The 14,517-nt window shown below is 38.6% G+C and overlaps 1 protein-coding gene across 10 annotated transcripts in view; it reads right to left on the bottom strand.

Annotated features, from left to right (window-relative positions):
* DMD (dystrophin) overlaps nucleotides 1–14,517 on the bottom strand; it is a 1,967,742-nt gene that overhangs the window by 95,362 nt on the left and 1,857,863 nt on the right. For all 10 annotated transcript variants that reach the window (XM_075200299.1, XM_075200300.1, XM_075200296.1 and 7 more), the window contains one exon: nucleotides 6,658–6,732. In XM_075200299.1, the coding sequence (XP_075056400.1) occupies nucleotides 6,658–6,732 (75 nt within the window). The remainder of the gene's footprint in view (nucleotides 1–6,657; nucleotides 6,733–14,517) is intronic.

Genomic DNA, 14,517 nt, shown 5'->3' on the forward strand with positions numbered 1-14,517 from the left:
TAATATTTTTGTGTTCTCAAGAAGCCAAGAGTGGAGTGGATGCAGAGCTTTCTCACACCGTGATGAGCGCAGGAAGCGCTGATTAAGCAAGTCTAATGAATGACATTAGTATCAATATTTCTCTAAAAAAAAAAATGAAAAAAATGTAAGTGAAGCAATCACAGGACATGTTTCTTTAAATGTTCCAAGATCATTTTAATTCTCAAACGGGAGGTTGTAATTATTATTACATATAGTATAATTATCTATTCAGTTTTCTCCAAGAAGCACTATCTACTGTTTTTTAAAAGCCAATATTACCATGTGGAACTGTGCTATGACCCAATAAACCACAATATGCACAAGCACTGTTCTGTTAAATACTCTAACCATATATATTGAATCACAGTTATTCCCAAAACAAAGAAGCCACATTCCCACACCCTATAAATATTGCTCTGGGTCACTGTTCCAAATTAATTGCTTTTATTACACATTAGCTTTCAGCCTAGGATTCAAACAATTCACATTTTCTCATCATTTCAGCAAAAGTCGTGCATAACTCTTCCGCACAGAGGAAAATTATGGTTTTTACTGCCATATTGAATAGTTAAAAGGGCTGAGGAAATAAATAACCATTGTAATCACTCTCATCACACGGAGCCAAGTACAATATATAAACTGGTCAATGCAGCCATTTCTCACTGAATGAGCATGCACAGAAACACAGACATTACTTTTCCTATTCACCCAAGCTCTGGGAACAAAATATAGAACACAATAGTTCAAAGCCTTCTGACAGGCAAATCAAATGTAATTTTTAGGTCTTCCCGGGCCATCATGCTTATCGGCAAAAGACACATTTGAAAATAAGGATATATGATAACCTCAATTTAGCTATGAGAGCTACCAAGTGCTAGCTTTCCAACTCATAAAACATACAGCAGAGCCTTGAATATATATTGATTTCCATAGCTACAAAATCACAGACACTCTCTAGGCTTTCTACCCAAACATCAAGCTGTACTGCTCTGCTGAACTCATCTTAAAAACCTATTTAAGGTCATTCTGTCCTAGCATCAAAAAATGACTATTTCCATTTAAAAGGTTTCCATAAACCTTGTAACATTTTTGCTGGTAGAAGGCTGTGCAACTGGTGTTGGCCCATTCTGTGGGTATTTCCTATGTATGTATACACCGATCACCTACAACATTAAAACCACCTGCCTAATATTGTGCAGGTCCCCCTTGTGAAGTTCATGCCTTGGTGGGTCAGAACTGTTTTGGAGGCACCAGGGCCATCTTTTCCATTGGGCATGATGGGCAGGTGCCCCACGGGCAAGGGGGCCCCATAGGCAGGGCTCTTAATTAGAATAAATAATCCTGAGAAAGAGAAAAACCTGCAAAAAAAACCTTCAAGGGTCACTGAGCAAGTACATCTATCTATATCTATATCTATATCTATATATATATATATATAGGGGCCCCGGTGCACTGCTTTGCCCGGGGGCCCATAATGTTGTTAAGATGGCCCTGGGAGGCACAAGACCTCAGAAGTGACCTGTGACACCAAGACGTTAGCAACAGATCCTTTAAGTCCTTTAAGTTGCGGGGTGGGGCCTCCATGGCTCGGACTTGTTTTTCCAGTACATCCCACAGATTCTCGATCGGATTGAGATCAGGGGAATTCAGAGATCAAGTCAACACCTTGAACTCTCATGTTCCTCAAACCATTGTTGAACAATATTTGCTTTGTGGCAGGACGTATTATACTCCTAAAAACGGCCACTGCCATAAGGGAATACTGTTGCCATGAAGGGGTATACCTGGCCTGCAACAATGTTTAGGCAGGCGGTAAGTGGCAAAGTAACATCTACATGAATGCCAGGACCCAAGGTTTCCCAGATCATCACATTGCCTCCGTTGGATTGCCTTCTTCCCATAGTGTATCCTGACGCACATGCACCCAGCCAGCCATTCACATGATGTAAAAGAAAGTGTGATTTATCAGACCAGACCACCTTCTTCTATAGCTCCATAGTCCAGATCTGGCACTCACTTGCCCATTGTAGGCTCTTACAGCAGATGACAGGGGTCAGCATGGGCACTCTGACCAGTCTGCAGCAAGCTGAGATGCACTGTGTTTCCTGACACCATTCGATCATAACAAGAATTAACTTTTTCTGCTTTTGTTCTACAGCAGCACTTCTGTGGGACTGATCTAGACGGGCAAGCCTTCGCCCCAAGCGCATCAATCAGCCTTAGGCTACATAACTGGAACATACCACAAGACCCGACATTTTAGAGATGCTCTGACCCAGTCCTCAAGCCATCACAATATGGCCCTTCTCAAAGTCGCTCAGATCCTTACACTTGCCCATATTTCCAGTTTCCAACACAGCCACTTCAAGAACTGCCTGTTCTTGTGCTGCTTAATATATCCCACCCCTTAACAGGTGCCATTGTAACAAGCTACACCTGTCAGTGGTTTTAATGTTATGGCTGATCAGTGTATATTTAAATGTTTTCATACTAGTTAGAGGTTTCAAACTTTATGAAACTCAGTTCATGCTTCGTTATCAATCTTTATAGACAACAAAGGGCTCTCAGAAGTGCCATTCATTAAGGGTACAGAAAAAAATGCAGACCAGGGCACTATTCGTGTGGAGCTTGCATGTTTTCCAAAAGTTTGCATGGGGTTTCCTCAAGGCTCTCCCAAATCATACTAGCAGGCTAACTGGACAGGAACTGATATGAAAGATTAAATACACTATGTAAAATACTAGGCAATATGGTGGTTCTATATGAATTAAGTTTAATAAATATTAAAATTAATATCATCAAAATTAACACGGACATAAGTTTTTTAATAGAGTCACTATTGGGTATTAAACTAGATTCGGTACAGTTTGGCGGCATAGATTCTACAGGTGTCCAGAACTCAGCTGGAGCAAAGCAACACCACATTCTTTCATAGGAAGATTGATGCATTATTAATGACACGATCAGAATCTGATGGGCAGTTCCTCTAATCCACCGCCACTTCACTGGTCAACAAAGAAGTACATAGCGGCACAGTAGAGGTCACTCCGAACGTCTGTACAGACTACTGCAGCAGTGTCAGGAAAGCAAAAGAGAGCTGCCAATATTCTGATAAATGGTGGATTGTGCAAGCTTTATGGTGAAGCGCTGATGACATTCACCAATTAATCTGAGTGCCGAGTCTGTTCTAGTGATTATTACCACCTCACAGAATTTCCAACAGGTAAGAGCACACAAAGGAAGCAAGGAGCATGAGTATTTGTAACTACAACATGTCTGGTCAGATCTACATTACTTAGCCACCATACACTTTGAGAGCTGGCACTGCACAACCAGTAGCAACTTGGAAGAGGTGGTTTGTAAGGTTTGAGATCTATGTTGCAGAGGTCACCAAGATGCTCTCTATTGTATTTTGAACACTGGAATAGTTCTTATCTGATAGGGCTGTACTGTATTTAATCATAGTGCTTTCAAGTAGATTATTTTAAATATATATTTCAGTGGTTGTAAAGCCACACCCACACTAGGCAAACTGCATTTGTGGACACTACTGGACACACTGTATGCCAACTATGCTGGGTACCGAATGTACGTGGACACACTGGGCCTTATTCATTAAGGAAAGGAAAGCAAAACAAAAATAGTAACTTTGAACCTTGGCAAAACCATGTTGCATTGGAGGGGGAGCTAAATTTAAAATGTGGGGACAGATTTATAGTTGGGGAAGGGCATGCCCTAGATTTTTACGTCCCCTTACACCTGGAGATGCAGAAAGGGGCAGGTGTTGGGGGCATGTGGAGGTCAAGTGCAGTAAGGATGTGCTCTCATAATTTTATTGCGGACACGCCCACAGATACACCCAGGTGTATAGCTTGCATGTACTGAAGGGTTGGTGAAACGACACACAATGATAATTAGCAGCACTATCTTGCAGATTGGCTGCTTTAGCATTGACCCCTCCAGCTGACAGTCCTTTAATCACTGGCATCACCACTATATTATATCAAGTCACAGACGTCTATTCACTTTAGTTAATTGCAATTTCCGTTGGACTACTGCAGGAAAGAACATTTTTAAAGGGGTAAATGATAAATGAAAGGTTTGTATTTAATTACAGTTTATATGGAAAATCCACTTTGAATTTTTATTTATAACTGTCAAGACAATATTTCTTCTTGAGTTTATGACACTTCATTACATTATTATACATACGGTAACGCACTTACTATTAATACTGTTAAGCCACAACTCCATGCTATAATGAGGGAAAACTATACTATACTTCATATACTTGACTTAGGTCTGCAACAAATACTACTGTTTTGGAGGGGGTGTAGTATGAATTAACCATACTGACTACCCCAACAGTGACTTTAATGACATTGGAAAACGAATACTCATACCCCGACATGACAGAAACAACGACTTACCATTAGACACATGGACTAATTTCAAAATCCGATCTGTTGCCGACTGTTGTAAATGACGCCACTTGAAAACGAGACAGATCTTAAAGCAGCAATGCACGGTTTTAACGGTAAGGCTAACCCTAACCTCTAAAATACTACTTACATGAGATGAATGTCAGGCGGGTCCCTGCATTGCCGCTTTAAGATTAGTCGCGTTTTGAAGTGACGTCATTTAGTACAGTCGGGAACAGATTGGGTCGAGAAATTAGTCTGTGTAATGGTAAGTCGCTGTTTGTGTCATGTCGGGGTATGAGTCTTCGGATTTCCAATGGCGTTGTAGTCACTGTCAGGGTAGTCACTGTCGGGAAAGTGACTACCACCGGTTTTGGAGCTGGAAGCATCTTTAGATGTACACCATCACCTATATACACCATCACTTTTATTTGCGTTCATTACCTGCAAACGTTTGGTGCGCAAAAGGGTAAAACTCTAAATGAATCCCGAATTCTACAGGACTGACTAGTGGTCAATTTGTCTGCACTACATTTCAAATTGCTGGGGGTAGGGTTACCATGACATACCATTATTCGGCATGGTCCAAGGAATCCTCCATGACAATACCCAACCTCCAATGGCTCCATAGAAAATGAACACAACTAAAATAGCTTTGATTCCTTTTCTCTACTGCTTAATGTGTTTATGTTGGCTATTTATGACTATTCGCAAATTACTCACGTTAATTTCTATTTCTAATCACAATGATAAGAAATTAACATGGCAATTTAATAAAATTGATTATCTGGGACAGTGGCTCCGATAAGAGCCTGTCCCAACTATTAATCTACAGTAAAGTGATAGCAATCTCTACTAACAGGATCTTAATGGCCTAACTGAATTTGCGATGGGGAGCGCATGGAACCTGCCAGGGAGGGATCCAGAGATGCCTCTCCTGCGATTCTCTCCACATAGGTTATAACGGCTAACGTCACTGTCAGATGGTGTCAGCTACCAGGGCCAAGCTACAAATTTTGGAGCTTGATAAATAAGGCAAAGACAGCTATGGGGAATGGTTTTGCAATTGAAGAGACTGGGGCAGATATCAGAGATATCTGCTGCGGTCCTCTATTAAAAAATAGCCTTGAACCTTGCAAATGTGACAATTTATAAATAGACTCTTTAGTGTGTAGTTACAGCATATGTTAAGGGAATGCAGGGATTACGAATCTCTATGCAATATGCTTTGTGGGCAGGTGATCACAGATATTATGCAGAGTATAACCATACATGCACACACACTGTACAGCACTCTGAGAAAAACAAAATAAAAACTAACATAAAAGACAAAATAAGGTTTCATGAAGCCTAAACATAAACGAAACCCAGGTACATAGGAACATTTTACAACACATCAGCTACTTGAAATATATAATAAAAGATCCTTAGAAAGGTCGGCTTTAAAAATGTATCTCTAGACTGATCAAAAGATCATAAGGCGACACATCTCTTTTCATTACCATGCCCAAATGATAGTAAAATGATATTCAAGTTATTTTTTATTAACATTGTTCTATCCATCTGAAGGAAAAGCATGTATTGAAGTCATTCCCACTACTACTAGTGAACTAGAATTTCTATCTATTATGTGAGCTTGAAAAGACAGTAGTCTCTGTTCCCACATGCTTTTTTCCTTTCCTATTCACTACAACAGAACTGTGACAGCATTCTCAAAAGAAAAAAAGAAAAACCTATTTGAAAACATGGATTTCCAAGTCAAAAGCCAGTTTGAGGTCCAGTTCTTTTGTCAGACGGGCTTTTCTATTTAGGAAACAGAATTTAAATCCATTGCACCAATCAGTTTTAAAAATAAAAAAAATGGTGTTTTCTAGTTTTAAGGATTTGTAATGAGCCTCCCCTGGGACAGAGACAAAACAGTGGGACACATTAAACTGATAAAGTGTTATCTGATTGTTTAGGTGTAACACAAAGTTCAGTGCACAAATGTTAACGCCAACTTCAATTACAGAGCCGAAAATATAATCAGGCATCTAAAAATCATTAACCAGCTGCTGCATTGCTGTGGGTAATTTATTTATGAAGCACAAGAACCGCAAATTTTGTCTCTTGCTGTAAACACTTGCAAGTCAATTCATGTGGGAAAAAGCAGGGGCTGGAAAGCAAGCAATTGTGAGATAGCAGGCTGACACAGCATGTGGAAGCAAGTACTTACAGCACAAGGCCTTCTGCAACCTCCTTAGTTTCATGGCAGTTCTGTACGCTGAGAATCTGACATTGTTCAGGTCAGCTAGAAGAAAAACACAACAAGATTAGCATGGTCATACAAAACTACTACACACCGTATTCCACAAATGATATACACACCAACTTCTAAAAATATAAAATATAATTATATATGTGTTGTCGAAGTCGTATAATTGGATGAACGAAAGTATATTGGTTAATATTGTTTTATCGTGCGATTGCACTCAGTACGCCACGCTACACGTGGCATAACGCGATCGCACGGTAACATACGCACGCCCACACTCGCACTACAACATTTAGTTATATATATATTTCATATTTATAGTGATTCCAATCCACAGTGATTTATGAGCAGATAGTATTTAGTTTATTATTAGTTTATATATTATGATTATATGTACACTTTAGTGTTATTTAAGGTTCAGGTTATAGGAAATGTGTCATGTCCGATATAATTTTAATCCCCTATTCATCAGCAGCTGTCCGGTTCATTCGTCGAAGAGATCGCATATTGTATACTCTAGTTATTGATGTTAGGGAATAAATAATTAGAGTGATACCAAACTGTAAAATGTTAATGGACTAGTTGCAACTGGTTTCTGGGCCGGAGAATCATCTGGAATGTTGACCCTCAGCCTTTGAGGGGGTTGTTTGAACTAGCCTATGACCTGTTTACACTGGACCCACCTGAATTCTGGACCTATAGAAGCAAGCCACGTCATCTGCATTGTTCTCTCTGTAACACTGAATGTATATAATCATAGCTGTGCTCCCACTAGCTTCAGCCATTCTCTGACCACAGTATTCTAGAGTGAAATACTGTTCACTGGTACCCATGGGAGCGCGGTATGTATTTATCTCTTTTTGGTATTGGCTGTACTGTTTTATAATCATGTATTGAATTGTTAAAGTTTGCAAAATAAATTACTTTGTGCGTTGGAAACACAATACAATCGCTTGGGCAATGCTTATTTGAAAACGATATATAATTACTTTAATAGTGTTTATATATAGACTGTATAGCAATTATTTTACAGTAGTGGGTATATTACAAAAAAAAATAATCCGCTCCAAATCAGTCACAACATTAAAACCACTGACAAGTGAAGTGAATAACATTGATAATCTCATTACACTGGCATCTGTCAAGGGATGGGATATATTAGGCAGCAAGTGAACAGTCGGTTCTTGAAATTGACGTGTTGGAAGCAAGAAAAATGGGCATGTGTTAGGATCTGAGAGACTTTGACAAGGGCCATATTGTGATGGCTAGGCAACTGGGTCAGAACATCTCCAAAACGGCTGGTTTTGTGGGGTGTTCCCGGTATCCAGTGGTTATTCCCTACCAAAAATGGGCCAAGAGAGGACACAGGTGAACTAACGACAGGGTCATGAGCATCAAAGACTCACTGATGCACATGGGGAGTGAAGGTTAGCCCGTCGGGTCCAATCCCACAGAAGAGCCACTGTAGCACAAATTGCTAAAAAAGTTAATGATGGCTATAATAGAAAGGTGTCAGAAAACACAGTGCATCGCAGCTTGCTGCACAATGGGTTGTGTGCCTTCATAGTGCCAATGCTGACCCTTGAAAGCGCCTATAAAAGGGCCCGTAAGTGCCAGAACTGGACCATGGTGCAATGAAAAAAGGTGACCTGGTCTGATGAATCATGTTTTCTTATATATTATGGGTACAGGTGTGTACATAGTTTACATGGGGAAGAGATGACACCAGGATTAACTATGGGAAGGCGGGAAGTGGGCAGAGGCAGTGTGATGCTCTGGGCAATATTCTTCTGGGAAACCTTGGGTCCTGGCATTCATGTGGATGTTAGTTTTGTACGTACCACCTGCCTACATATTGCTGCAGACCAAGTACACCACTTTATGGCAACAGTATTCACTTATGGCAGTGGCCTCATTCAGCAGGGTAATGTACCCTGCCACACTGCAAAATCTGTTCAGGAATGGTTTGAAGAAATTTAAGGTGTTGACATATATCCCAGATCTTAATCTAAATGAGCATCTAAGGGCTGTTTATGAAGTAAAAAAAAAAAAGTCTGAGCTATGGAGGCGCCACCTCACAACTTACAGGACTCAAATGATATGCTGCCAACATCCCAGGACTCCTTCAGATCGTCTTGTGGAGTCCACAGTCAGGTCAGAGCTATTTTGGCAGCACAAGGGGGACCTATACAATATTAGGCAAGTGGTTTTAATGTTGCTTCTTATTATAGCAGTGAGGACATCTTGCACAGAGACCACATTCATGGTCTTTGTGGCAGATAGATACTATTAGGATGGCCTTTTCTTGGCCTCTTCTTTCTTTCTAGGATTTTAAGGTATTTTATCTCACCAGAGACCCCCAAGGTAGATTCTGAGCACTGACAAGCCTGATTAATCACTCAGATAAGCCAGACATTTACTTTTTATAAGCATGCATTTTTCTGTACACTTATATTGCAGTAATTAAATATACAAGATAAGAGTGCCCTCTTGTGATGCCAATTGTGTGTATATGTATATCCATCTACCTCATTGGAGGGGGATCATGATACACATTAATACATACACAGACATGAAAACAGAAGATAAAGACTGCCCTGCCCAAACAAGCTTACATTCTAAGAGTTGTAAGAACAATTAATGCCTAGGGTAATAGAGAGCCAACTGTAGCGTTGATGGGGAAAGTATGTGTGGCTACTGTAAGGCGGAAGCATACTGTAAGCATTACCAGTCACCAATAATGAAGCACCCATGGGTGACAGGCATTTTTGTGTAGCTTTTTGGTGGTGTGATGGTAATGAGGAAAGAGGATGAAAGGTGGAGACAGGAACTAGCCACTGAACATATCTTAATAGTCAGCTCCTGGCAAACAGACGGTCCTTCACAGTGTATCATATCTTTTTGGGTTTAGCGAGAGCTGTGATCCATTTATGTTCCACAGTTTTAAAACTATTCACATTGTGGGTAGGGGAGGCGATAGAGACGGTGGTATGTTAATGAAAACAGAGCGTGAAGGTAACATCTTGTAACATTAAACATCATATGTAACAACTGCCATTCCATGATATTTTTATTTGGTTAGCTTGCTGAATGCAATAGCCTTTTGTGTCCTCCATAAATAAAATGTAATACCTAGCACTAAAATGTTCATTGTCTGATTAGGTTTGGCCAATGTAAGCGTATTAAAAGTATCTTTTAGAGAACTATGATAAAAAAAATTCAATTCTGAAAACATGTATACATATACATATATATATATATATATATATATATATATATATATATATATATATATATATATATATATACACACACACATATACATATACATATATATATATACACACATATACATATATACACACATATACATACACACATATATATATATACACACATATACATATATACACACATATACATACACATATATATATATATATATATATATATATATATATATATATATATATATATATATATATATATATATATCTCAAAAGTTTCTTTCTAAGGCTGGGTACACACTACAGCATTTTTGCGATATCACACTAATGCGATATCGGACCTAAGGATTATGTTTTATCGTTCCAAAGCAGATCGAATCAATTTTAGTTTATTTTATAAACTGACCAAAATTCTCTATAACTGATGGAACGGCAACGGGCAAATTCTGAACTGTGTGCACTCACAACCAGCAGTGTAGGCAGATCTCCATAGAGTTTACAGTCTCTTCAGCCAATGCTAATGACAGATGAAAAGCACAGACCTGAAGGTAAATCTAATAAAACGTGTATAGTGTGTACATAAGGATCAGCATGTTAATCGGAGCTTTCAGTAGTTTGTAAAATCGTTAACGATAACGCATCGAGAGAAGTTTTCTGAAGTGTGTACCCAGCCAAAGAGGGAACTCATGTGACAATATAGGAAGACTTGAGATTCTGGGAGTTGACCTTAACAAGAGTAGTCTGGCTGGAAAAAAAAAGTTTATAGATTAACGTCTGCTCTTCAGCAGACATTTTATTTTGCAAACACTGCATTTGTGGGACACCAGAAAATTGTGGCAACGGAAACTGTGTTATAAAATATTTTTTTGGCCAGGTTTTCAAAGTAAAAGGGGCATTGTGAAAACCTATGAATAACTTTAGTTAATTTGTTTCTAAATAGGACTTCACCTTCAATGCTAAACCACATTCCGAGGGTAATTGACAGTGCTCGTAGGAAGCTTGCCCATAAATGGGAGTTTTTGTGCAATTATGCGAGAATTCAATTCATAGGATTCTTGCCGACTTGTTTCTCAGCTAGTAAATCAGACAGCAATAAATCTTGCTTATATCAACACTGTTTAGTGATAATGTATGGAAATCAAATACATTTGCCTAATATAATCTGAAGACATATTAATGGAACAAACTGTATGTCCTAGCACAGTGTGACTGGGTTCACTTTAATTTCACCCCTGTTTAATCAGATGAATCATGGCAAACTACAGTTGCAACTAATCATGTCTTCTACTGCACAGATGTTGTACACTCTGTAAAGCGAATTCTAAAGAATTTGATTACCACTGATCAATGCAAAAAATATGCTACAATGTCAAATACAAAAAAAAAACAAACACATTAAATATTTGTCTTAATCAATTACAAATAAAAACAGCCTATAGCTGTATTGGATTAATAAGAATTTACTCCTTTTGCTAAGAGATGAGTGAATAAATCCTGGTGCAATCAGGTGTCTTCAGAGACACATACACAATTCATTGAAGTCCACCTGAGTGCAATTAAAGTATTTTAATTAAATTCCAAATAAATACACCTGTCTGTGAAAAGTCCTACATTTGGTTAATGTGTTTCCAAACAAAAGCTTCATCATGAATATCAGAGCAGTTATGAGAAAATTTTATTAAAAGCACAAATCAGGGGAAGGCTATAACGAAATGTCAAAGACTTTTAGCATTCACAGAAATACTGTCAAGTTTTCCCCTGGAACCTTATTGCTTATTAGCAATCCATCTGAATCAACCTATCCGGGTGGAAAGGTTGCAATATATGACCAATATCAGCAACAACACATTGTCAAAAATACACAGGCCTATTTCCCTCACTAGCATCACAAATTAGGTAACTGACTTTGAGGCCGACGTCTAATCCTAAAAGCAAAACTGTAATTAAGTAATATGACAAATCGGTTCCCATACAGCACTGAGCACCAGTGGAAAAATAATACAAACAGTGTAGTTAACCAGGCTTGAATAAATAAGAGTTTCTGCTAACCCAAATCTGTCCAGCATTGTTTATGTTCCAATTCCTTGTCCAGATCTGGTCTGTATAATGAGCTCTGTAAAAATACCTGGCTTATAAACTTATCTCCAGCACTATTCTGGAATTGGGAAGAAGATGGTCTCAGAGATTTGCTGCAGTCTCCTAGAACAGTGGTGCTCATTTTTCTTCTTTTTAAGTTTAAAGTGTCAGTATGCCATTGTTCTGGAACCCCAACATTGGAGGTTCCAGAACAATCAAAGGACCCTAAAAATTGATTGGGATTTCAACCTACAGGTTGTGCACCGCTGGCAACATGCAGATTGTATGTTGATGTATTGAAGTGTTAAAATGCAGTAACAGGTAATATGAAATTAATCATCCCTTGATAAAAGGAAGGACATCTGAGTAAACCCCGCAACTCTCCCCATTTTTTCTCCGATAAACAGATCAAAACAAAAAACATTAAATTTGCATTAAGTAGTCATTTTTATAGACATATGCTCTTTAGGTTCTCTTCATTGCTTTAAGACCTTTACAAAAATGTTACCATGTATGGGAGGAGCTTCACTGAATTGCCATGCTTATTTTTACAAAATCATAGAAATGGCTAGGTAGGCAATAAATATATTAAACGTTTAATCATATTGGTACATTCTGGTGATTATTTTACTGAAAAACAGCAGCAGCACCCAGCTTTTATTATTTTCAGTTCCTCATTGACAGAAATGCTGATCTTAATAAAAATAAAAAAAGCCAACTCAAATAGAGCCCAGTTGGCACTGAAAGTGAACAACATCTGGCTGTGCAGCATCTAATGTCTATAAACGAAACACTAAGAACCCCGCTTAAAATGGCTACAAGTAAATAAGAACAAATGCAAAAATATTGCAACAACAAACAGTATTACTAGATCAAACAGCAGCAGAAGAAAAAAAAGCTTCAAATGCATTTTTGGAAGGTAATCGGGATACTATGGTAGTCTACGGCAACAAGTTTCATAGTGTCTAGGGCATCAGCGCTGGCTGTGCTATACATTCTGTGTGCACGTTTTTTGTTTTGTTTCTTTGCTTTTTAAACAGGGGAGACTTATTCAGAGAAGGAATTATTCTCAGAGCATTGAGTGTATTTTTTTCTCTCTTCACCACTGTATATATGCTGCCTGTCTTACATATTGTAGTATTATAATACTGCTATATATTTGTACATTGTAAATATATATGAATGCAAAAGCATATTTAAAATTGAGTGCACATTGGTGACCAACAGTCATTTGTTGTATCCAGGACATAATCAAAAAATATCTACATAAAATAAAGCAACAAGAGCATAGCCAAAAAAATGATAAATACATTTGCCTTACAAAAATTATATACAGAAATCTATTTTAATCATTTCCATGTATTCTTTTTTTTTTTTTTTTACATATGATTTGGCTTACTTTATTTCTCTCTTCTTTGTGTGACAGAAAGACAGGGAAATTGGTGAATCGCAGAGGATATGTCCCAGGCTTTCTGACTTGTGCACATTAAAGCTCCAGTGAAATTGTTTACGTGTGTGGGAAAAGCCTTCCAAAGTGTGTTTCTCAACTGTAGGAAAAACTGCTGGGGATTATGTATGGAGAGAGAAGGGTGGGCTCCATACATTAGGCCCAGTTCAGGTCTTCTGATCTCCCAGTCTCACAGCATACTAATCAGGAGTTGCACCTGCAACGTGCTAACAAAAAGCTGCTCAACAGTTTCCTGTGTCTCTCACAGTCTGGCGAGGTGGTTGGATGCCTCCTGAGAGACCCTGCAAACAGTGACCAGGTCCTGTATATTTTGTGGGTGTATGGGACACAAGGTTCATTACTTTAGAGAGAGTGTCCCTTTATGTTTAGTTGGTGCCGAACAGGCAAGGACTTTTGTTTGTTTGTTTATTTTTTTATGACTGGAAAATAAAACTAGCAGTTAGTCAAAACAATGCAATTGCATGGTTTGATAGTTGTCTGGGGGCTACAATTCAGACAGACCAGCCAAGGCTAACCACGGTCTGATTAGCTCATATTTATTTTTATTTAAAAAAAATTTAAAACAAGTTGATAGGCCTGCATTTTTTAATGAAAATCAAATAGGGCATCATCAACGTACAGTATACAATATAACAATCAAGTAGTGAAAAACAAAATATCCTAACCCCCTTTTAAAACCTATACTAGGTGGGCTTCCCTCCACATGTTCTTCTGAAAAGAGGGGGAGGGGACTACACCTTCTGCTTTTATATATGCCCTCCTCCGGGTACAATACTGCGCACCCCCCACCCCCTCCCTCTCCAAAACACTCCTGTTGCGCCTAATCACCATCACTCACTCTGGAGAAATCAATAGTGGGGTCTGTGGCAGGCTCCTAGCTACGGTCATGACCCACCAGTGGGGGCTTTAACTTGGTGAGAAGATGATGATGATGCAGTCTGGATTGCTCAATAAATTTTGGCTGCTAAATATACAGAAAATAGCACCAGGTATACAGGGCAAAATAAGCGATACTTTGCACTTGTCCAAAGATACAGAATAAGAAACTAA

The sequence above is a fragment of the Mixophyes fleayi genome, chromosome 2 (genome assembly GCF_038048845.1).
Source record: "Mixophyes fleayi isolate aMixFle1 chromosome 2, aMixFle1.hap1, whole genome shotgun sequence".
NCBI classification, from domain to species: Eukaryota; Metazoa; Chordata; class Amphibia; order Anura; family Limnodynastidae; genus Mixophyes; species Mixophyes fleayi.